This window comes from Heptranchias perlo, chromosome 7, assembly GCF_035084215.1.
Source record: "Heptranchias perlo isolate sHepPer1 chromosome 7, sHepPer1.hap1, whole genome shotgun sequence".
Lineage (NCBI taxonomy): Eukaryota > Metazoa > Chordata > Chondrichthyes > Hexanchiformes > Hexanchidae > Heptranchias > Heptranchias perlo.
Window position 1 is genome coordinate 56,929,680 of NC_090331.1, and position 25,941 is coordinate 56,955,620.

The 25,941-nt window shown below is 39.7% G+C and overlaps 1 protein-coding gene across 2 annotated transcripts in view; it reads right to left on the reverse strand.

Annotated features, from left to right (window-relative positions):
* ccdc141 (coiled-coil domain containing 141) overlaps window positions 1-25,941 on the reverse strand; it is a 142,329-nt gene that overhangs the window by 15,731 nt on the left and 100,657 nt on the right. For both annotated transcript variants that reach the window (XM_067987652.1, XM_067987651.1), the window contains exons 16-21: window positions 22,705-22,884; window positions 22,458-22,607; window positions 11,858-11,998; window positions 11,533-11,730; window positions 10,137-10,320; window positions 416-534 (exon numbers count right to left, since the gene is read on the reverse strand). In XM_067987652.1, coding sequence (XP_067843753.1) covers window positions 416-534; window positions 10,137-10,320; window positions 11,533-11,730; window positions 11,858-11,998; window positions 22,458-22,607; window positions 22,705-22,884 — 972 coding nt within the window. The remainder of the gene's footprint in view (window positions 1-415; window positions 535-10,136; window positions 10,321-11,532; window positions 11,731-11,857; window positions 11,999-22,457; window positions 22,608-22,704; window positions 22,885-25,941) is intronic.

The window sequence follows — 25,941 nt, forward strand, 5'->3', positions numbered from 1 at the left end:
GGAGGAAATACAAAAAGTATTGCAATGATGACATCATGTAGACATGTTTACAAATGAACTAAGTGACGCATTAGTTCTACAAAAGTTCCTTTAAACTGTAAGGGTAAGAAAACGAGGGAATTTATTTACATACTTGAGCTGTGGACATTTTAACGTGGTTTTGTACTTTATTTCAAATGACTGATGGAACAATTCATTGTTGAAACAATAGTGGAAACTATGATTGAATAATATTGGACTCTGCTTGCACTATAATAGAGAATTGAGGACAGCAGGACAATTAAAGGTTGTGATCTGTGGTCTCTTCCATCAGATCAATCTGCTTATCCTCAATTCCTTGTAACAGTACAGACAGTCATCCATTATAATCAACAATAAGACTGGAAAATAATACCTAAACAATTTTTGTGCTTACCACATTGTGAAGTTTTGATTCAAGCTCTCTTAAGCCATTGCATAGTTCCTTTATAGATTCAAGGATTTCATTGTGCTTTGTTACCATTTTCTTCACAAGTTTCTTTGCTTCTTCAGGACCTTTAGATGTGAATATAGACATGTTAAGCCAGCGTTGCCTTTCAGAATGAAGGAAGCCAAATCTAATTCCATTCTCAAATACACATTTCTCAGTTGCAGGTAGTTTTTATTTGCAATGTATATTACATTCAATACGGTACATGATTACTCTTTAAACTACAGATGGTGAATAACCAGTACCTCACAACATAAAATAATCTTTAAATATCTCTGCATCAGCCACATAGTCATTATCATGCAACTGTGTGAGCAATAAAAGCTTACCATGTCAATAAGTTATCTAAGGCAATAAATTACTCAGAAATTTATGAACTGATAATATAATAGAGTGGTTACAGCACAGGAGGAGGCCATTTGGCCCACCAAGCCCGTGCCAGTATATAATAAAAAAAATCTTGGGATAGGAGAAAGATAAAGACCAAATAATGGCTGAGATTTCAGGTACAGTAAGATTTCATACAAATTCAGTAGCATTACTGGTTTGTATGATTACCTTTAATTGTGGATTAGTCTGTACATTATAAGCATTAATATTGAGAATTCAAAAAAATTTAGCGAATGCTGATTTTGCTGCTTGGCAAGTGTTGGCATATTGACAACACAAGGGCATTTTTGAATCCATGGAACAATTGTAGCCTGGGGAAGCTTACTATAAAAATGGTAATTACAGGCTAATTAAAGTAGTTATAAAACAACATCCTCTTGCAATTTGAAGTTACCGATCTGTAAGAAGTATTATGATTAAGGTCACTTTGAACAGAAAAGTGAAACCCAAAGTCATAGATATCTAAATGCATTAGTGGCTATTCCAATGCATTTTTTAAAGATGATTTTACAGTACTTGATACAAATCAAGTCAGAAGTCGATTGTCTTTCCGTAAGTTCTGAAAGGGTAGGGGGTGGGGGGAGGAAGGACAGAGGAAAATCAGCTTTTATACGTCCAGCGCAGTTGGTCACTTCTTTACACAGATAGATAAATCTTTACCCAAAGCAACTTGTATCTTTAAAGCTAATTGCTTATCCGTCCAATTATTAACTATAATGCAAACTCTGGAGTTATCTTGGCATTTCACTATTGTAAATAATACCATAGAAAGGGTAGATGGAATAACCATTAATCAGCCAACTTAGAAAGAAGCAAGCAGAAATAGAGTGCAAGAATTACATTACAACTATTAATGCTTGCTGTCAGAATAATTGTGTAAATATAGGTAGACAAGATTTTACTTGCAGACAGTTTAAATATGTTGCCTTTGATAGTAGTGAACTAGATAACTGCACCTTTATAATTAATCTGTGAGATCTGACTAGATTACAAATGAGACCTATTCATATACTGCATTGCTAAAATTTTAAAAAAACAGATTGGAGCAGATTTTCCTGAGGTTGTGCCTGGGTGTAATGGATCACCCAGGCATAGTGAATAGAGGAATATCGGATGGGGAGGAGCGAGCGCTCATCAGGGAGCCCACCGAATTTTCTGTCCATTTAGGTTAGCAGACTGAAAATTGGCAGGCTCCCTTACAGGTGTTTACACAACCACCCACCCCCCCCAACTCCTAATTCTAAATCCTAACGCAGGGGCAGTGTAAAAAATATTGCTAAGCAGAACACTATCAGTGGTGACAGTGAAATTTAGTAGCATGGCACATATGTCCACTTTAAATCACGGTGACAAATGAGACTGCAATGCATTTCTTTACAAGGGAAATTCCTCCTGTCTGCCTGGGTGATCCAGTATAGATGTACACATACATTAAAACCCACTCATGATGAGCTGACAGGAAATTATACCTTAACTTATATGGTGCTCGACAGTTGTCATGCTTGCAGCTACCTAAATCAAATTAATCTTGCAAATCAAGTATTTTGGAAGTATCTATGATTGAATGTTGAATCTGAAACAGCAATATGATAAGGAACCGCAACCTTGTATGCCATAAATTCCTATTTATAAATAGCAGTGAGTTTGGAATATCAAAAATGGTGACAGGTTTGGAAGCCGGACACCGGGACCATAGCAATTGGGTGCAGGGATGAGTGCAATTACTCCTTTTCAACGGGTATCCTGGAGGGGTGGAAAAAAGTCCAAATTTAGAACTGTAGGCCCCAATGATCTATGGGGCTATTTATACTGGCATTGCACGCTACTGACAGCACTTTCGGCCGATGATCCTCTCCATGCTGACCCCGCCATAAATCGTGGGGTCAGCTCATTTTCATATCCTTTGGCATTGGCTAAGCACAACTCCCATGTAACATGGGAGGACTTTGCTGCGGGCAATGCAATGGAAATTTCAGGCACAGGCCTTAAAGAACCTAGAAAGTCTGGAGATTTTAGCAGAGAACTGGGGTTGCTGGGGTTGCTGCAGGTGGTGGAGCTGGCAGAGGCACCCAAAGAAGGGAGCAGGACATTCTTTCATTACAACAGTAACTACAGTTCAAAAGTTCTTGATTGGTTGTAACGTGCTTTGGGACATCCTGAGGTCATGAAAGGCGCTATGTAAATACAAATCTTTTGTTTTCTTTCTTTAAAGAGGCAGGAGAGTACAAAGTTTTAATGAAGCTGACCTACAAACTCTCCTGGGTGAAATGTAGCAAAGGAAAGAAAGATTGCTGACTTTCCATGGTAGGAAGCAGCAAATAGGTATGAAGCCAGCCACGTGGGGGGAGGTAACAGTAGCACTGAGTGCCACCTCTCTCACCCCCAGAACTGCAGATTTGTACAGCAAGAGGCTCAATAACCTGAGGAGGGCAGGCAAAATAACACGCCGGCCACTCTCCCTTTTCTTCTTCGAACACCATGGGCACTAACACACTGTTCATCCTCTAAAACTAATAGCTGCACAAGTTACCCTTCACACTGCACCTGTGGCTGAGGGATTCAATAACAGGATTTGACAATGTATGTGTTTCCATCTCTTCTAACAGCAATTACTTGCATGCAGAACCTTCAAATCCCTTCCTTCACTTGGGCAACCACTAGGGTATAGGCAGACCTATATTATCAGGTCTGTGATGCCACCTGGGAGACATCCCTTAATGGGTAGCTTTCACCTAATTCAGTCAGTCTTGTTATAGGAAAAACTTGCCCATAATGCCTGTGAAAGGCAGGGGATCGAAGGGGTCATTCTGAACATCAGAAAGCTGACCCCCGACAATGAGCAGGCCATGGAACTGTTGGGGAGATAATCTGCTCTGTCCGTTGGGGATGGCGAAGTCTGTGGGACAGTGCAGGCAGGTTAGTGGGCACACACTTACACAGTCACCACGGCATCCCTGTGAAGTAGCACAGTGGCTTTTTCTGTCCTTATGGGTTATGATTACCCATTCTTAGCTTATGCCCTCTTTGACTGCAGATCTACTACAGTAACAAGGGGAAGAGGAGGATGATGATGATGATGATGATGATGATGATGAGGAGGAGGGCGGAAATTTTGTCTTCATCTACTATGATAATGATGATGAGAACAGGACGGTGAGGAAAAGACCACACAAACGTTCCAGGATCAACATTCTCCCAGATGTTTCTCTGCCATGACCACCTTGATCTCACCTCCCGCATCATTGCTTTCTCACTCCCATGCATCAGCTCAGATACTGCCACCTGGGCGGAAGTAGATAGTGTTAGTGAGGATGTGACACTGGGTGGTTCAGAGAACATGAGGGAGCTGGAGGAATGGGGAGTGGGAATGGATGCTCCACCTTCTCAGTGGAGGCAGAGGAGAAGGCTGCTGTGTGATCCAGATCTCACGGGTACTCACCTGAAAAGAAAGATATTTGAGGAACATCACACCTGAGGTCCGTTTCCAAGGATTTGTAGCAACTGACAGGTGTGACACTCATTTGTGGCAACATCCTGGATACTTCTTCTTCATTGTAGGCATCAATGGAGCATATGGTAGCTTCATTGGAATCCGCTACAGCCCCCCATCTCAGAAGCAGCCTGGAACCGGTTGCTCCATCTCCATGAAAGCACAGACTACTGTAGCGAAGAATAAACCATACCTGCATACTGGCTTTCAGATCCTCGGGGCTGGAAATACAGGCTGCTGCCTCTCAGAGCTTTGACAATCTGATAGCTAACATTGGACCAGCCAGCTCGCTGATGAGTGGACATACAGATCCAAGGCACAGTTCAATGGCAATGGCTGGAATGCACTTGCCTGAGGCTGAGGTGTCTCAGGACAGCAACACATCCCAGGCATTCAGCCTGCCCCCTCAGGCCATCATGCAAGTGGTACGTAGGAGGCTTCCTAGGTTCCAGCCCCAGAGTCGCAGCTAACAGCAGCTCCCTCTCAGTACAAAGTTTTCATGAGTGGAAGGCCACCTCAGTCCCATGAGTCTTTTGTACCACAGGAGCAGCCAACCACCTCTCAGGTTGAAACTAGAAGAGGAACTAGAAATGGAGAAAGAAGGTCATGTTCAGAAGTTCATTCACTAGCCATCTCAGGGAAAGCTAAAGGCAGTGTGGCAACTTACAGCAAATCTGACATTCACGTGAAAGATACTTAGCAACTGGTCACACACAATTTGGACATTACCCAAGTGGCAACTTCTTTCTATTACGAAAATTGAGGGAGTTAACAGTAGGAGCTCAGAAAAGTCTCTGCCCAGCCTTCAGGCTAATACTCATGACTTCTGCTCCTCCCCTCAAAGAATAAAATTCAGAGGCTTGACAGGGTAGATGCTGAGAAGCTGTTTCCCCTGGCTGGAGAGTCTAGAACTAGGGGGTCATAGTCTCAAGATAAGGGTTCGGCCATTTAGGGCCAAGAAGAGGAAACATTTCTTCACTCAGAGGGTTGTGAATCTTTGGAATTCTCTAACCCAGAGGGCTGTGGATACTCACTCATTGAGTATATTCAAGACTGAGATCGATGGATATTTGGACACTAAGGGAATCAAGGGATATGGGGTTATGGCAGGAAAGCGAAGGTAGAAGATCAGCCATGATCTTATTGAATGGCGGAGCAGGCTCGAGGGGCCGATTGGCCTACTCCTGCTCCAATTTCTTATGTTCTTATGTTCTTATGTTCTTATTTCTTATGTTCTTATGTTTGATAAAACGCTGCAGAATAGGCTTGTCATCAAGATTGAAGCCCATGGAATAAAGGGGTAGTAGCAGCATGAATACAAAATTGGCTAGGTAACAGGAAGCAGAGAGCTTCTATTTCTTATGTTCTTATGTTCTTTCTCAAAGGAAAAGGTGGCCCATATCATGGTGCTTTTCTTGATATATATTAACGACTTGGACTTGGGTGTACAGGGCACAATTTCCAAATTTGCAGATGACACAAAACTTGGAAGTGTAATGAACAGTGAGGAGGAAAGTGATAGACTTCAAGAGGATATAGTCAGGCTGGTGGAATGGGCAGACACGTGGCAGATGAAATTTGGTGCAGAAAAATGCGAAGTGATACATTTTGGTAGGAAGAACGAGGAGTGGCAATATAAACTAAGGGCACAATTCTAAAAGGGGTACAGGAACAGAGAGATCTCGGGGTATATGTGCACAAATCATTGAAAGTGGCAGGGCAGGTTGAGAAAGCAGTTAAAAAAGCATACAGATCCCGGGCTTTATAAATAGAGACAGAGTACAAAAGCAAGGAAGTCATGATGGAACCTTTATAAAACACTGGTTTGACCACAACTGGAGTATTGTGTCCAGTTCTGGGCACTGCACTTTAGGAAAGATGTGAAGGTCTTAGAGAGTGTGCAGAAAAGATTTACTAGAATGATTCAAAGGATGAGGGACTTTAGTAACATGGATAGACTGGAGAGGCTGGGATTGTTCTCCTTGGAACTGAGAAGGTTGCGAGGAGATTTGATAGAGGTATTTAAAATCATGAAGGATCTAGACAGAATAGATAGAGAGAAACTGTTCCCATTGGCGGAAGGGTCGAAAACTAGAGGACATAGATTTAAGGTGATTGGCAAAATAACCAAAGGTAACATGAGGAAAAACTTTTTTACACAGTGAGTGGTTAAGATCTGGAATGCACTGCCCGAGGGGGTGGTGGAGGCAGATTCAATCATGGCTTTCAAAAGGGAACTGGATAAGTACTTGAAAGGAAAAAACTTGCAGGGCTACAGGGATAGGACAGAGGAATGAGACTAGCTGGATTGCTCTTGCATAGAGCCGGCGCGGACTCGATGGGTCGAATGGCCTCCTTCTGTGCTGTAACCTTTCTGTGATTCTATAACCGTCGGGAATCTCAGGTCATGATTGGTGCTTTCCACAACAATAGACCTCTGAATCCCATGAAGTAGCAGCCCTAGAGACCACGGGGAGCCATGTGGGTGAACCGAGTAAGGAAGGAGATACGAGGGCCAGTGCAAAGGGGGTCGCTTCAAACCCCCTCCCAAAAAAATTTCTGGCCCTCTCATCTTCGGGGGTTCAGGCCCTGACCCCAGGCTGGACCCTCAGGTGGATCCCATTTCTGCTGTTTTCAGCTAGGCATACCTGATGAAGCCAGGCTTTTCTGCACTGATCGTACACTAGGTCCTTAAGGTTGGACCAGCATATCTGGGTCCCAGCCAAGTTTATGGCTGTTCCAATGGCCTACCCTGGCACTACTGTGGATTTTCAGGTCCAATGTATTTAGCCGTTTACAGGATTTCAGATACATTGTAAAATGGAACAGAGAACCTACGAGGCCTATCACTTTTACTACGGCTAGTGGTTTATTCTCATCTTCACTCTTTTTGTTAGGAGGTACTGAATGAAGTTTATCTCTTATCGCTTCATTCTAGTTATTTGGTAGACACATGGATGCATCTTCTCACAGCACAAAACATAAATCTTAACTTAAAGCAATGGATATTTTACTATTTATCTCCAGTTCCAATAAATCATCACAAGTTCCTGTGAAAATTGTTCCCTTCGTAAATCAATTGATCATTTTATTCAACTACATTATTACTGAAAGTAAGTAGTAAATATAAAGTTATCTTGTAATTACCATCATTCATAATGCTATCCAATGATGTTCATGGATATATAAATAATTAGAAAATTGTAAACAATAAGAAGTATGGAGCTGCCTGAATTGGTTCGTTACAAAGAATGTACAGCACAGAAACAGGCCATTCAACTCAACAGGTCCACGCCGGTGTTGATCCTCCACGTGAGCCTCCTCCCACCCTTCTTCATCTACATATTCTTCTATTCTCTTCTCCCTCATGTGTTTATCTAGCTTCCCCTTAAATGCATCTATGCTAGTCGCCTCAACTACTCCTTGTGGTAGAGAGTTCCATATTCTTACCACTCTCTGGGTGAAGGAGTTCCTGAATTCCTTATTGGATTTATTAGTGATTATCTTATATTTATGGCCCCTAGTTCTGGTCTCCCCCACAAGTGGAAAAGTCTTTTCTATGTCTACCCTATCAAACCCTTTCATAATCTTAAAGGCCTCTATCAGGTCACCCCTCAGTCTTCTCTTTTCTAGAGACAAGAGCCCCACAGCCTGATCAATGTTTCCGGATAGGTATAACCTCTCATTTCTGGTATCATCCTAGTAAATCTTTTTTGCTCCTTCTCCAGTGCCTCTATATCCTTTTTATAGTGTGGAGACCAGAACTGTTCACAGTACTCCAAGTGTGGTCTAACCAAGGTTCCATACAAGGTTAGCATAACTTCTCTGATTTTCAATTCTATCCCTCTAGAAATGAACCCTAGTGCTTGGTTTGCTTTTTTTAAAAAATGGTCTTACTAACCTGCGTCGCTACTTTTAGTGATTTGTGTACCCCTAAATCCCTCTGCTCTTCTATCCCATTTAGACTCATATTTTCCAAGGAGTATGTGGCCTCCTTATTATTCCTACCAAAATGTACCACCTCACACTTATCTATATTGAAATTCATTTGCCAATTACACGCCCATTCTGCAAGTTTATTGATGTCTTCCTGTATTTTGTCATAGTCCTCCTCAGTATTAACTGTACCCCCCAATTTGGAGTCGTCCACAAATTTTGAAATTATCCTTCCAATTCCCGAGTCCAAATCATTTATGTATATGGTGAACAACAGCACCGATCCTTGTGGAACACCACTTCCCACTTTTTGCCAGTTTGAGTAACTACCTTTAACCCCTACTCTCTGTTTTCTGTTTTGTAGCCAGCTTATTATTCATTCTGCTACTTGTCCCCTGACTCCACCTGCTCTGACCTTAGTCATGAGTCTACTATGCAGTACCTTATCGACGGCCTTTTGAAAATACAAATATATTACATCTACTACATTGCCCTTGTCTAAACTTTCTGTTACTTCTTCAAAGAATTCAGTATGATTGGTCAAGCATGACCTTCCCTTTTGAAATCTGTGCTGACTATTCTTTATTATATTTTCAGTTTCTAGATGTTTCTCTATTACATCTTTGAGTATGGATTCCATTATCTTTCCTAACACTGACGTTAAGCTAATTGGTCTATGGTTCCTGGACTTGTTCCATCTCCCTGCATAAATATAGGAATCACATTAGCTGTCCGCCAGTCCTCTGGCACTTTTCCCTTTTCTAATGAATTTTTATATATATGTAATAGTGCCTCTGCTATCTTTTCCCTAACTTCTTTTAATATGTGCGGATGCAATCCATCCGAACTTGGGGTTTTATCCTCTCTAAGTTTGATTAGTTTATCAATTATCTCTCCCCTTTTTATCTTAAATGCCTTTACATCTTTTTTGTTCTCTTCTTCTAATGTCATGCCCTCCATATTAGTCTCCCTGGTAAATACTGAAGCAAAGTTATTATTTAATATTTCTGCCATTTCGCTGTCATTGCCTGTGAATTTATTGTGTGTATCCCTTGGTGGCCCTATCCTGATTTTCCTTTTGTTATTTATGTGTCTGTAGAATACTTTACTTTTTTTGATATTCCTTGATAATTTAATTTCCTGGTTTCTTTTTGCCTTTCTAATTTATTTTTTGACTTCTTTCCTAACCTTTTCATATTCCCTTTTGTCATCCATAGTTGTTATGAAAAAGTATTCAACAACATTTGCATTCATATAGCACATTTAACATAGAAAAACATCCCAAGATGTTTCGCAGAGGCGTAATTTTTTTAAAAATGGCTGGTGAACCTTTAAACAACCATAAAAGCTATCAAACTAAGACTGGGTGTGCAATGGGTTAGACCCTGACCTTTCATCTCTAGAACCTGGGTTCAACTCCAGCCTAGACTGAAGGGATGAAATTTTTTTGGCCTGTTGTAAGGATCTTTTGTGAAATGAGCTTGGGCAGTGTCAATCCAGTTCATTCTAGGTATGGGGCCACAGCAAAAAACCTTTTCCTTAAGCGACTGTGGTTGGCATTCTCACCCAGAGAGGAAATGAGGCAGCTGGCATATCCAACTGCATCTTGTAAATATATACACTGGAGTAATAGGATGTGTTCTTTCTGCAGCTGAGGTTGAGGCACATTGTTGGGGAAGAGAAAGTTGAAGAATATTGTTGGGACAGAGTAAGGAAGATTTACTCTGCATCTAACCATTCTAGACTAATCTGGAGTGCCCAAAATGGCAAGAGTTCCAATCCCCTACATTAACGTTGCATAGCTTGATGAGTGTAAAAAAGTTTTAAAATACTGCAGTTATTAGCTCTAACCGTATAGTCGCATTGCCAGTTCTGTGATTTGCTGGATTCTCTCCTCCTGTTGTGGTACAGTAGGCCACACAAACTTTTCAAATTGCTTGTAGAGAATTCCCACTGCTTCCTTTGTCTTGCACTCAGCAGAATACTTCCCAACTCTAACAACTGTACCACTTGCTTCTTCACACCAAAACTGACTCTGAAATGTATATTGTAAATAAGCAAATTGTTAACTCTTGATATATTTAATAGTGCATATACATACACAAATTTATGAAAATGAAACATTACTGTCATCATTTTGTGTGTCCAGAAAATTTATTCTGTCTATCAAGGTTTACATAAGAACCTGTGGAACACTAAAAGGCCATTCAACACATCAAGCCCTTTCCTTCCACAGACCTTGAATAGTCTAGAAAAGTAGAAAATCTCTGTCACTTCTCCATGTACTCTCCATTATTGAAGGAGGCATAAATGCTGTATTATTTTAGATGCCACCATACACCACTTCATATAGTGAGGGGTTACTGTGCTTTTACTCGGTTTTTGATTTATAATCTGAGTACATCTGAAATCATCTTGTTGATAACAGCTTCAATTTGTTTTTACAGATGCATTCAATAAATGGTCAACAATCACATCCCTTATCCACCTTTGCTAATGAGTATATAACCCAACATTTACAATAAAAGCCATATGGCATTCCTTAAACTATCCACTTAATTGGACTAGGTCACTTTGAATGCTATCTGTCTCTCTTATATCCATCAAATTGCCATGTAGCTTGAAGCCATAAATATATTTTATAATGCACAAATACAGAACTACTATAATAGAAGTCCATAGCCCCATGCATTTCATTTTTCATCTGGAAGTAGGGGGAAAAAGGCCTTAAGGGGAAAAAAGTTACAGCACAGTAGCCCCTTCAGTAATGGAGACTACAAAGAGAAAGGACAGAGAAAAGCCAGTATATATTTGTTCGTAGAGATAAGTGAAAAACTTCCCAAACCAAACCCAGGCAAAAACAAAAATACTTAAACTTGGTGCCACTCCCTGTATTTCAAGGACAATTTGAAAATGTGGCTCATCTCCATGCTCCCGTTTCCGTACTGAAAAATAAAATTAGGATTCTCTGGTATTCAGATATGCATGGTTTTGATTGAAGGTTTTTGCTCATATTTAATATAAAAAGAATATACTGAGTTTTAAAAATGCTTGCAAAGCCTTTTCATTTCCCATCAGTCTAATGAGCAGAAAGCAGCTGTGGAGTGAATAATAGTCTGGCAACTTGATAATAAAATAAAGTTGGTAATATTCAACTAAGATAGTGATCTTTCCCATGTTGTTGTTCCTAAGGCAAAAATTAAATGAGGTCTAAATATATACCAGTACTTTAATCTGCATTACATACCTCCTCCATAGCCTGTTGCAAATGCATAGTCATGTCCAAGCTTTGTTTGTATTCCTCCACTGTCTTGTCAAGTTCATTCACCTGTTTTTGTAATTCATTTAGGGATTGTTCAAGTGGATTTACTTCTGCTCTGGGGATTTGCTTTTCTAGCACTGTAGTGATTTTTGTCACACACTGAATCATTTTCTTTTTGAATATCTGAACACAGAAAACACATCAGAAATTCATATATACACATGCGTGTGTGTAACAAAGGCAGAATTTAGTTACACCAAATGTTTAAGTGCAGTGGTTAAAAATGATGAAAATAAGTTCACAGCGTTACCTCAATTTTTTCAGTATATATTTCAACTTGCTGGGCTTGATTTCTGACAGCTTTCAGATTGCGAGATTTTTCATTTTTCTTCAGATAACTAAATTTCAAGTTGTTAAACCTTTTCTTGAGCTCTTTATAGGATTCCTTTAACTAAAGATATATATTTTTACAGGATTATTTATTCATCAGATCAACTTTAAAATTGAGCTATAAAGACTTAGATCAAAACATTCTTGATACAATCAGGGCAATGATAATTAAATACATTATAATTATGCAGTCATAAAGAAGCTGGTTGTCATTTGCCATTCCAATATTACCTAATAGGGATTATACCTAATTGTTAAAAGTAAGTCTTTACATAAATGAATCATTCTGTGGTACCGGTAACAGATATTGTAGCCTCAGTTTTCTGTGGTAATGCAAATATATATTAATTTTGCTGCATCTAGGAGAGAAGAATTTTTAAGTCTTTCAGAGCCCTGTCCCCTGAAGTAAGCTGACAGAGGCATAGGATGGGATGGACGCATTGTCAGCTTGTTTCCAACCTAGGATACTAATGCAGTAGGTCATAGCCAAAGAAATTTGTCACACTATACCAATGAGTGCCAATGTCAGCTGTTGTGGAAAGTCAAACTAACAATGGCAGTACTGTGTTTGAAGGGCATTAATGACTACACTGTAAGAAGCTCAACTGTAAATTAAAGGGTAAAAAAGGTGGTGTCATTGCAATATATTTTAGGACTTTTCCAGCTGTGTTTTTAAATCGTTCATTTAAGTCTTTACTTCTATAGAGAATGCTTTGTCGGACATATTGGGGTAGAAATTGGTATGTGTTGCATCTGTTTTTTAGGCATAAAACGGGCGCAAAGCGTACCAATTTAGCAGTAGGACTGCCTGTGCCCAATATGCGCAGGTTTGATCCCACTGCTAAATTCTTAATATGTTAAATATGTTAATGAGGGGCCTAATGCCAGTTGAAGGACCCCTCTATGACATTTGTTCAGGATTCTTTAGTGGTCCCTGTGGCCGCCAACTCCAGGTAAGTTTATAAAGTTTTTTAAAAACCTCTCTGTGGAGCCAGAAGGAGCAGGGGTCCTTCCCCTGCCCCCATAGTCCAGAAGATTGCACCCCTCTGCCACCCCCCTCCCCCCACCCATTGCCTGATCTGAATCCCTTCCCGGAACTTACCTGAGGCAGCTTCTGGCAGCCTGACATTGATTTTTTCTTGTGGGATGGGCTGCCTGTGGAGGCGTGTCAGGATCCGGCAGCTGGCCGCAAAGATATACTTTAGGCCCAAGGTGCAATCTTGGGAAGGTCTTGGGCGTGCATTGCTTGTGCAGCACCGAGTTGAACTGGCCCAGACTAATTTCTAACCCAATGTTGAAAATCTCTGGTCTTGAAATTATGCTGTGGGATTATAGTATATGAATGCTTTGCACATTCATCTGAAATGACTCTGTCCACTACTCTATCAAATGTATTAACCAGTTTAAAATAAATGGGCAAATTTACAACATTACTTCAAGGCCTATGATATTAATGTTTTATGCGTCATTGCTAGCCACAGATTTGGAACAAGTGCACTGATGTTTAGTGACATTTTCAAAGACAGCTACTGTATATCAAGAGGTAAAGTTACTACCCTTGCATTTTATTCACCCTCAAATTTCTCCCCATCATTTATTGTACCCTTCAGTTTCTCCAGATGACCCATCACCTTTGGTCAAGAGGTAAGGGGGTAACCTATTCCAGATGCTGTTCTAATTTAGATATAAGAATGGAGTGTAGGGATGACTGACCCTGTCATTTTTCCTCTCTCTGTGGGAAGATGAATGGTATCCAGTCTGAACCCCTCCCCCCACCACCCTGTCTCCTCCTACCACCACGGCATTGAATTTTACACTAAGAACTCAGTGGAGTGAGGAATAAAGTCTCTATCCCATCACTTCCTGGCAGCATATGTTGATACCCTAACATGCTGCATCACTGTTTAAATTTCATTTTAATGTCTATACTATGTGAATAAACTTAAAATTACAGCAGTCACAGAGTTGCATATCAAACATTTATGGTCTCATGATATAATTTCTTTGTAAACCAGCTTTTTTTTTTACTTGTCTATGGGTTTCCATGTTTGCATGATAAGCACATACTTCACACTGAAACAAAAAATCTTTCATTTGCAAATTTGCTATTTGCAAAGATTCATTGAAAACACTGGACAATAGAGGGTAAAGAGTAATGATTCATTTTAGTTAGCATTATAACTCTTGCTTAAGATTAGCAAATGACTTGAAATGTTGGAGTACAACTGCTAGAAATACAGAATTATTGGTATGAGAATCACACCATTAAAATTCAGACTCATGTCAAAGAAAAACAGCTGTTTGGGTGTCCTCTTCTCTACATCTTTTTATAGGTCTAAAGTCACTTGCTTCTTTTAAATTCCATGGCACTATTCCTAATGCAGTCTCTGAACTTATTTCAGTTGATGACATTTCACAAGAGCACAGACAATTAAACACACAGTGTAGTTCAGTGTGCATGTACATTATTCTTTCTGGATCAGATAGAATTGTCTAATCACTGGCTCAATGAGTTACATTTGCTGGTTCAATTTCAGTGTCGCCCTGAAAGTGACTGTTTCTAAATATAACTGTTGTGTCACAACTGTGGTATGGGCAGAGCTCCTGCTACCATCTGCTGAAATTTACCTCACTGAAAGCATCACCCATCTAATTTGGATAACATTTAGAAAACCTTTCTTCACATCAGAGCATGGTGGTGCTGTGGTTATATTGTTGGACTAGCAATCCAGAGGTTGTGAGGTCAAATCAAGAGATAAAAATGTTGCATTGCAAATTAGTATAGTGGCATTTTCTTCAACTGCAATGTTTGGTTATTGTATTCAAAGTATTTTAATTGCCTGTTCTCCCCCTTTCACACACCTCAATGAAGAGAGCATCACAAACATACTCAGGTATATTGATAGAAAAAAAAATTATGTATCATAGCGCCTTAGTTACACGTACACAATTTGTTATCTGTATTTGTACGTGTTCAGTTGGATGTAAAAGATTAGAAGAACCAGCTGCTGACCCTTCTGAGCAGCCCCACTTGCTGTGCTGATTATTTATTCACATCAGGAAGGTGTTAGGTAAAACATTAAGATTTTATCAAAGGCAAATACTTGAATGGTTGGCAGTACAACAGCTACCCAGACTTTAATAATTGAAGAAATAAACCCTGTATACATTAAAATAACCTGTTGCCTGCTAAGATATTAGAGAAAAAACATTGTTCTGGTGTATTTGACAGTCACTTTGAGAATCATAAAAGCAAATTAACCTGCAAGTAATGGCAAAATTATCACTATAAAGTTTGGATTATAAATCACATCTGTGTATACATTGCTGCTACATTTTTCTGGTTATCATGTAGGCAAAAACATCCATTTAATGGATAGATATGTAATTCACTCCTTATACTGTGTAAAAGCGTGCATGAAGGTCCAATGTAATGCAATTTTTACAATAATTGTAAGACAAGCTAAGATCAAAGTAATAATCTTCACAGTAACGCTTTTTCTGCATTTACTTGTACCAAGAGGCAAATCTAATAATTTGTTAATTTTTGTTGCTGAGATTACTGTCTTTTCGGCATTAACAAATTGGCAAACGTGTTCTCTGACCCCTTTTATTTTAGCATATACCTTGTACTAGGGACTGAGGGGCTCACTGCTACTTCGTGCCACATTCCTACATGCTCCATGATGACATTCCTTGGTCACATTAAATTACTCTCACCCACACAGTGCCAAAGTGTTCTTTAAGCTAACACTGTAATCACCTTAAAGTACCTAATGGGCTGGATATTGCTTTAAAAATAATGGAGAGGCTAACAGCGATCACCGTTATTTCTGTGCAAATTGGACCGTAACTTCCGGGGGCCACACAGTATCATAGTAGGTACAGCACAGGAGGAGGTCATTCGGCCCATCGTGTCTGTGCCAGCTCTTTGAAAGAGCTATCCAATTAGTCCCATTCCCCTGCTCTTTCCCCATAGTCCTGTAAATTTTTTCCCTTCAAGTATTGATCCAATTCCCTTTTGAAAGTTACTATTGAATCTGCTTCCTTTCATGCTTTCCAGATCATTATAACTCGCTGAGTAAGAAAATGTTTCCTCATGTAGCCTCTGGCTCTTTTGCCGATCACCTTAAATCTGTGTCCTCTGGTTACTGAACTGTCTGCCACTGGAAACAGTTTCTCCTTATTTACTCTATCAAAACCTTTCGTGATTTTGAATGCGTCCATCAAAACTCCCCTTAATTTTCTCTGTTCTAAGAAGAACAACCCCAGCTTCTCTAATCTCTCCACATAACTGAAGTCCTTCATCCCTGGTACCATTCTAGTAAATCTCTTCTGCACCCTCTCTAAGGCCTTGACATCCTTCCTAAAGAGTAGTGCCCAGAATTGAACACAATACTCCAGCTAAGGCCTAACCAGTGATTTATAAAAGTTTAGCACACCTTCCTTGCTTTTGTACTTTATACTTCTATTAATAAAGCCCAGGATCCCATTTGCTTTTTTAACAGCCTTCTCAAAATGTCCTACCACCTTCAAAGATTTGTGTACATACACCCCCAGGTCTCTGCATCCCCTTTAAAATTGTACCATTTGTGTACATACACCCCCAGGTCTCTGCACCCCCTTTAAAATTGTACCATTTAGTTTATATTGCATTTCCTCATTCTTTCTACCAAAATGTATAACTTCACACTTCTCTGCGTTAAATTTCATCTGCCATGTGTCTGCACATTTCACCAGTGTAGTTCAGTGTGCATGTACATTATTCTTTCTGGATCAGATAGAATTGTCTAATCACTATCCTTCACATTGTTTACTACATTTCCGAGTTTCGTGTCATCTGCAAACTTTGAAATTTTACCCACTATACCCAAGTCCAGGTTATTAATATTTATCAAAAAGAGCAGTGGTCCTAACACTGACCCCTGGGGAACACCACTGTATACTTCCCTCCAGTCTGTGAAACAACCGTTCATCACTACTCTCTGCTTTCTGTCCCTTAAGCAATTTCATATCCATGCTGCCACTGTCCCTTTAATCGCATGGGCATTAATTTTGCTAACAAGTCCATTATGTGGTACTTTACCAAATGCTTTTTGAAAGTCCATATACACATCAACCGCACTACCCTCAATTAACATGCACAGTTAAATGTGGAAATCTGGAAGTCCGAGATGCGCTGCTCCTCCAAAAGCTGCGCGAAAATGGCGTCTGACTCATTATTCAAATGTATTGAATGGTGTGAAATTCCTCTACTTACATTATAGATACGGACTAAACACGCCAAAAAAAGGTTAGTGCTTGTCCATTCCATTGTAAGTATCCTTTTAACTGCGTGGTGTCTTAATTACTGCCAAACAACCTCTCTGGCACTGAAAATTAACTTTTACAAGTGTGGAGTTTCATTCCTTCAGCTTTTAATTATTGTCAGACATTTAAAAAAAATTTAAATAAAAATGTTTTTTCTTACTTTTTCTTTCTGTCTCTTTTATCTCTGTCTCTTAATCCAATCCTTCTTTCCTTCTCTATTTCGCTTTCTGTACCTGATTTAACATTGAATTCACTATTCTAACTTACACTTCCTGGTTCAGACGCTGCATTGCTCATTATCAATGCTTCAATCTGATTGGTTAAAGAGACACACAATTGCTTGCCCTGTTCACACAGGTCCCAGATGCCCTGTAGAGGGCGCCGCGCTGAACGGTTCTCCAACTTCCAGTAACTTTCTGTGCAAAACCCCATAGAAAGTCTATGGGCACATGAAAGTCTAACGACGTCGTTCGTTCGCTGCTCACAGCAAAATCTGGCCCATTACCTTGTTTAAAGCAGTCAAAAATACTCATTGAATACCGATAAATCTTTCACTACATGGCTATAGACTACTAATTAAAATATCGCCACTCATATTGTTTTTTAAAAATTCATCTTAACTGGAGTCCATTTAATCACTCATACTGAATCTACAGTAACTGAATCTAAAATATAAGTAATTTATGATTTTTTGTGGCAACAAATGATATCATGTGAAAGAAAACTCAAGATATTTCGGAATGACGATATTCAAAGTGTTCAGCAATTAAAACATGAATAATTGGACTATGTTTTATGCTTGGATCAGATTAAATACTGAACTACCGTTTGGCCTGGATCAGAGTTTCCACAAGAGAAAGGCCATTCAACCCATTTTTGCTCATTCATCCAGAAAGATCCTCCAGTTCTCTCATCCATGGCATCCAACCACTTCTTAAATAATTCCTCGACTCTACTTGGAAGTCTAAATATATATTGTTCATTCCTCCTTTCAAAACAAAAAAGCCCAAGTTCATCCAATCCTGGCTTTTCTCTGTACTGCTTTCAGGCCCTAAATGTCCTCCTTGAGTTTCAGTAACCAAAACTGGACATATTACTCAAGGTGTGGAACATAACAAGAGCTGGTGCAGTGTGATTTACAACATTGAAATTCTATACATGCATCAGAATTATACTTCGCTCAAGAATGTTTATCTGGAACCACCTTTAAGGTTTTTTCTTAAAATCCATTTTTACTGTCAGCTGGTAACGAGCTTGCTTCTGAGTCAGAAGAATGCGGGTTCAAGCCCCACTCTAGGATTTGAGCACATAATCTGGGTTACCACTCCATTACAGTACTGAGGGAGTGCTGCAATGTCAGAGGTGCTGTCTTTTGTTGAAATGTTAAATCAAGGCCCTGCCTACCTGTTCCAATGGTTCAAGTGGACTTTATAGATCCCATGGCAGTATTCAAGGAATTGTAAACAATTTTACAACACCAAGTTATAGTCCAGCAATTTTATTTTGAATTCACAAGCTTTCGGAGGCTTCCTCCTTCCTCAGGTGAATGTTGTGGAAATGAAATCCTCGAAATGAAATCGCATTTATAAATCACAGAACAATGCTTGGTGATTACAGACAGTCTTTTCAACTGCCCGTTGCCAAGGCAATCAGTGTGCAGACAGACAGGTGTTACCTACAAGGTCTCCGAATATACAAATCACCAAAAGAAAACACAGAGATAGAGAGGTAGAAACATAGAAAAGACAGCAACTGACCAGTTATATTAAAAACAGATAACATTTGTTCGCTGGTGGGGTAACGTGGCGCTACACGTTACCCCACCAGCGAACAAATGTTATCTGTTTTTAATATAACGGGTCAGTTGCTGTCTTTTCTATGTTTCTACCTCTCTATCTCTGTGTTTTCTTTTGGTGATTTGTATATTCGGAGACCTTGTAGGTAACACCTGTCTGTCTGCACACTGATTGCCTTGGCAACGGGCAGTTGAAAAGACTGTCTGTAATCACCAAGCATTGTTCTGTGATTTATAAATGCGATTTCATTTCGAGGATTTCATTTCCACAACATTCACCTAAGGAAGGAGGAAGCCTCCGAAAGCTTGTGAATTTAAAATAAAATTGCTGGACTATAACTTGGTGTTGTAAAATTGTTTACAATTGTCAACCCCAGTCCATCACCGGCATCTCCACATCAGTATTCAAGGAAGAGTAAGGTGTTCTCCACTATGCCTGATCAATATTCTTCCCTGAGCCATCACTACTGAAAAAAAGGCTAACTGGTTATTCATCTCATTATTGTTTATGAAGCTTTACTATGCTTGAAATTGGGTGCTGCATTTGCTTATGTAACAACAATGACTCCACTTCAAATTAATTAATTGTATGTGAAAGACTTTGGGATTTTTTTTTATCCATTCATGGGATGTGAGCGTCGTTGGCAAGGCCGGCATTTATTGCCCATCCCTAATTGCCCTTGAGAAGGTGGTGGTGAGCCGCCTTCTTGAACCGCTGCAGTCCGTGTGGTGAAGGTTCTCCCACAGTGCTGTTAGGAAGGGAGTTCCAGGATTTTGACCCAGTGACGATGAAGGAACAGCAATATATTTCCAGGTCAGGATGGTAGTGACTTGGAGGGGAACATGCAGGTGGTCGTTTTCCCATGCGCCTGCTGCCCTTGTCCTTCTAGGTGGTAGAGGTCGCGGGTTTGGGAGGTGCTGTCGAAGAAGCCTTGGTAAGTTGCTGCAGTGCATCTTGCAGATGGCACACACTGTTGCCACAGTGCGCCGGTGGTGGAGGGAGTGAATGTTTAAGGTGTTGGATCGGGTGCCAATCAAGCTCTTACCTCATCTCTGGAATTCAGCTCTTTTCTTCATGTTTGGACCGAGGCTGTAATGAGGTCTGGAGCCGAGTGGTCCTGGTGGAACCCAAACTGAGCATCGGTGAGCAGGTTATTGGTGAGGAAGTGCCGCTTGATAGCACTGTCGACGGCACCTTCCATCACTTTGCTAATGATTGGGAGTAGACTGATGGGGGTGGTAATTGGCCGGATTGGATTTGTCCTGCTTTTAGTAGACAGGACATACCTGGACAATTTTCCACTTTGTTGGGTAAAGGGATGTTTTACGAAATGTGGTAAGATGCTTTATAAATACAAATTATTTCCTTCTTTAAACATTTTAATTAAAGCACTATGTTGTCTTTGGTGTTGAATCAATTTTTACAAGTTTGTTATTCTGCTTTTGATTACAATGCTTGCTGGGTGATGCAGGCTTGCCCTCCCAACCCCAGCTGCTCGACTTTCCAACGCAGTTAATTTTAGCCTGGGACTGCATAGATTACCTAAACCTTCCACCTGTTTCTATAGTGGGAAATTCTCCCAGATATTTCAAGAACCTCTTATCTATTCCTTTCATTAAAGCACTGTCTCCCAGTCTCACTGGAGCCAAATGAATATATCCACATGATAATCCATGTTTTCCTGATATGCTTTCATGATCTGTGTCCTCACTAGTCTTACTGTGGTGTAACTCTCCCTTCAATTGACCTCATGATAGTGGATTGGTGATTTTTAAAGAATGTTTATATTGTTCATTAGTTTGCTTTATTGGTAATAAATGCTAACCTTTTAAAAATCATCAGCCTAACACATGAAATCACCAAAAGTAGCGACACGGGTTAATAAGGCCATAAAAAAAGCAAACAAAGCACTGGGGTTCATTTCTAGAGGGATAGAATTGAAAAGCAGGGAAGTTATGTTAAACTTGTATAGAACCTTGGCTAGACCACACTTGGAATACTGTGAACAATTCTGGTCCATATCATAAAAAGGATATAGAGGCACAGGTGAAGGTGCAAAAAAGAATTACCAGGATGATACCAGAACCGAGAGGTTATACCTATCAGGAAAGATTGAACAGGCTGGGGCTCTTTTCTCTAGAAAAGAGAAGACTGAAAGGTGACTTGATAGAGTTCTTCAAGATTAAGAAAGGATTTGATAAGGTAGATGTAGAGAAGATATTTCTACTTGCGGGAAGAGACCAGAACTAGGGGCCATAAATAAGATAGTCACTAATAAATCCAATAGGGAATTCAGGAGAAACTTCTTTACCCAGAGAGTGGTAAGAATGTGAAATGCACTACCACAAGGAATAGTTGAGGCAACTAGCATAGATGCATTTAAAGGGAAGCTAGATAAACACATAAGGGTGAAAGGAATAGAAAAACATGTTGATGGGGTTAGATGAAGGGTGGGAGGAGGCTCATGTGGAGCATAAACACTGGCACAGAACTTTTGGGACGAACGACCTGTTTCTGTACTGTACATTCTAGGTAATTCTACGTAATGATGTTCACAACTGAAGGAAGAGTAAACTCACAGTATGAGTAGCCAGCAGGACCAATGCAATGCAGTGAGATCACTACGTGGATGTGGACTGGGCAACAATTGCTCAGCAAATAAATGCCCCTGTTTCTACAGCACCATTTTTAACACTGACAAATCCCTTAACACAAATTGCACCATTACAGAGGTCTTGGGTTAAAATTTTGTCTAGGTCCATTTTCGGACCTGAAATACACAATGGGATCACTGTGTGTGCCAGAAGCCCGAGGCTCGTCCCAAATTGGGCCTTTGGCCTCATCAGCATATTGTCGGTGTCCAGAAGTAGCTTACTGATTTGATGAGAAGCAATTTGCTAAGTCCTTGAGGGGGATAACGCCTGTTTCAGGCAGCTGCCAGGGATACCTGGATAGCTACCTTTAGCAATATGGCGGTACCTGTAACCCAGGCACAGATTGAGCGCGGGATGCTGCGCCCCGAAATTGATCTTTTTTGCACCGGTTTTCCACCCAGAAAATGGGCACCAGAACGACCAATTTTTTCTCCTTTGTGTCAGGTAAACAGTCCCTTTTAGTTTAATTTTGTAAACAGTACCATTGATTTTTTTTTCTCATTACTCTATATATAAAAATTTTGAGGACATCCATCGCATGGCAGACATCACACTTCAAGGTATCAAAATTATAAAAAAGAAAGGCAGTCATTTCATGCTTAGATCAATTCCAAGACTTTAATGAGGGAAATTTGCAGATTGACTTGAAGATGAAAATTTACACGGTCTGGCAATCTGCAAACTCTCCTCACCCACAGTATTTATGTTCTAAATTAACTGGTGCTATTTCCAAAGATTTCTCCTTGACTTTTCTACTAACCTCATTTATTTCTTCTTTCATGGTACAGTAATGCAAATTTGACTCCAGTATTTCCCCATATTGATCTGCCTTTGCACTCCACTGGATGCTGTCAGTCTTTAGAACTTCAAGTTTCTGCTGAAGAGAGTCCACTGAAGCCTCAATGAATTTCTACCCCCAAAAAAATATGAAAGATGAACAAGCTTGAGATGAGATGTCCTAATTTGTGTCAATGGAGAAATCTCTGTACAATCCAAATTTAACTTACAGAATGCTGTGTGATGGAGATGATATCCATTGCTAATGTGAGGGCCAATTTATACAAATAGCGCACATGTGCCTGTTTTTCTTGATGGTGACTAAGTTGGATCTTTGCTTGACTGCTATTGTCCGGTGTTGTTAGCAGTCCTGGATATTCCAGCTCTCCAGACTTCATCATGTCCTCAAACTGAAATGAAGATCCATTAATTTATAATTTATGTTAAAAATTAATACCAATATCATTAATAGTTTGGAGATATAACTAATCAGAGTCTAATGTAAAATTAAATCCCCAAATTAAATCAAATTAAGGAGAATATTTTAAATTCTGACAAATAATGCATTCCTTTCATAAATTATAATTTTCAAAAATGTCAAATTTTGAACATTCAGCAAAACACATACAAGTGAATACCTGATACATAAATACTGCTTAAATGAATGAAATCTCAAGTGTATCAATTATTTTCTTACAATTCCCCATTTTTTCAGACCAGTTAAGTGAATTCAGTAACTCATTTAAGGTTGCTTCGATGTTGCAAAAGCGTGGCTACATTCAGAAATATAAATGACTCAACTTACCTTGATCTGCCAGCAGTAGAGACTCACTTTGACTCACCGTGTTGGCCTGCTACATACATAGTTCAATGCACCAGCATGCTTCTGTCAGAATGCAAATTAGTGTCATGATGTGGACACACTAACACATGGGAGCTGCTTGGCTTGAAATTCCCTCTCCTGCTGGCAGCGTACAAATACATCACAACGCATAGAGGTTGACCTCTTGTCACTGATTTCCCAATCAGAGAAAATAGTTTTTCCCTTTACATCTATCAAAACCCTTCATAATTTTGAAAATCTCTATTAAATATCCTCTTACCCTTCTATGTTTCAGTGGAAATAGTCGCATTTCAAGTGTCTCTTCAAAATTATGGTTTCTCATCCCTGTATCATCCTGGTGAAGCTATGCTGTATGTCTTCTATGGCTTTAATGTCCTTTCTATAATGGGGTGCCCACAGTCATTCAACTGTGATATTTAACCATTGCCTTGTACAAATTTATCATAGCCTTTCTACTGTTATAGTCTATGCCCCTATTTATAAAACCCAAAAAGTTATTGGTCTTGTTTATGGCCTTATCTGCCTGCACTTGTGCTTTTAGGGAAATTATATATTTGCACCCTTATGTGTCTCTGTCCGTCCACACCCTTCACTGTCTTTCCTATTCATGTCTATGCCCCATGCTTGTTTTTCTTCTAAAATGCATTTTCTCTACATTAAATTGCATCTTCTATCTGTCAGCCATTTCCACGAACCTGTCTATATCTTCCTGAAGTCTTTTACAGGCATCATTGTTCCTTTCCAAACTCCCTATTTTTATGCTGTTAGCAGATTTTGATAGTGTCCACTATGCCCAAATCCAAATAATCCATACATACACTGAGAATATGGCATATCTGTTGATATTGAGCTCAGCTTCCCCCACACATCTGATCTAGAAAGACTACTTGCTTTTACCATTGCAACTTTGCCTGCATCTGCTCTTCAACTCCCCCTCTGTTGCCAAAACCTTAAACCATGTATTTTATCGCTGTGGCTGGATTTAACCAACAATATCTATGAATATCATTGCTGGCCTCCCTGCTACTAACTTTTATAAACTTCAAGTATTCCAGAATGCTGCTGTCCTTGCTAAACTTAATTGGTTTCCCCTGTTCCTGAAAATTGACTTCAGGATTTTTCTCATTAATTTCAAATCCCACCCTGGCCTGCCTCTTCTTACTTCCATGATGTCCTCCAGTCCTATATCCCTGTGTGCACCTCCAGACTTCCAACACTGGCCTATTTATTGATTCCCACTCCCTCTGCTCCCAACATTGGTAGTCACCCCTTCAGCTACTTTGTCCTTGCCAACTGGAACTCCCTCCTTCAGAATCTCCACCTTGCCACCACCCTCGCTGCTTTCAAAAACCTCTTTAAAACTCTCCTCTTCGACTTTGTTTTTGCCCTCTCCTCCATTCCAACACAGTGTCTCCATGTTATCCATTGCCCTAAGCGCTCAGAAATAATGAACACTGTACAAATATAAATTATTGCATATGTGATAACGGTTAATGAACTAAAATGTCATCATATGCAGCTGTGCTGAGCCATCAGCAGCCCATTTGAAATGGTTTCAGAATGATTAAATAACTGAAGCAAAGTAGTTAACACTGAATAAGTTCAATTTATATGCTAATGAGGTACACTGAATAGATCGCACAAGAGTGGGAGAAGTTTTTGTTCTGTTAGCAATACTTTATTGGAGAGCTAAGCACTCTACCTCTTCATTTTTTTTTTGCCAGGCTTTTGTTACTGTTCCAGTTCTAAACAGCGCAGAAGTTTTCAGCAGTACAGCTGACCAACTAATCAGCCAGTTGTGATATTCTTATGCATTCATTGTGTTAATAAATATACTATTGGTGCACAATGATTGAGATGAATGACTATTAGAACTTTAAAAACAGGACTGTCGCCAGGAGGAGGTTAATCATCGGAATTTGATGACTGGAAATGAAGTCACCATGAACCCTGGAACCAGAGAGAGCGACAGGGGCTGACAGTCAGAGGGACCAAGTGACAGCAGTAGATAACCCAGGGCAGAATGAGTGCACAGGAACATCACAATTGACTGAGCTGATCAAAAACTATGCTGGTTTAAAAAAAGCAAGGCCAGCAGAAGTAATGGCGAAATGTGAAGATCAGCTTGAAGAAGAAATTAATTTTTTGCTGGCAATTGAATAATCTCCACTGTATACCTTCAGTTCTGCGGCCCAATTTATGTTATATCACTGTTCTGAGTGGATTGTTCCACTTAAGCCATGCTTCATGTGTTTATCATTTTGACACACACTAGTAAGTGAGCAGTGAATAAGGCACCACAGAACATTTGTGGTGTAATTCTGAATTTTGACTAAAGTTTTGGTGAGGAACATTAAAAAAGTATTCTTTTAGGTCAAGATTTAAAATTATAAGCGGATTATTTACAGATTTATAGTTTATTATAGTACATCACCTCTAATCATCTCACTGTAATTCATTACAATCTACACATGTCCTGATGATATATTTAGTGGGCAAGGAAAAAATGCAAATAAGCTGAGAATGAGGAATGCATGGGGCTATCTCGCCTAGATGGTGAACAGAGTCTTCTGGTCCAAAAGTTGGAATTTGCACTTTAAAAGATATACATATAACAGCCACA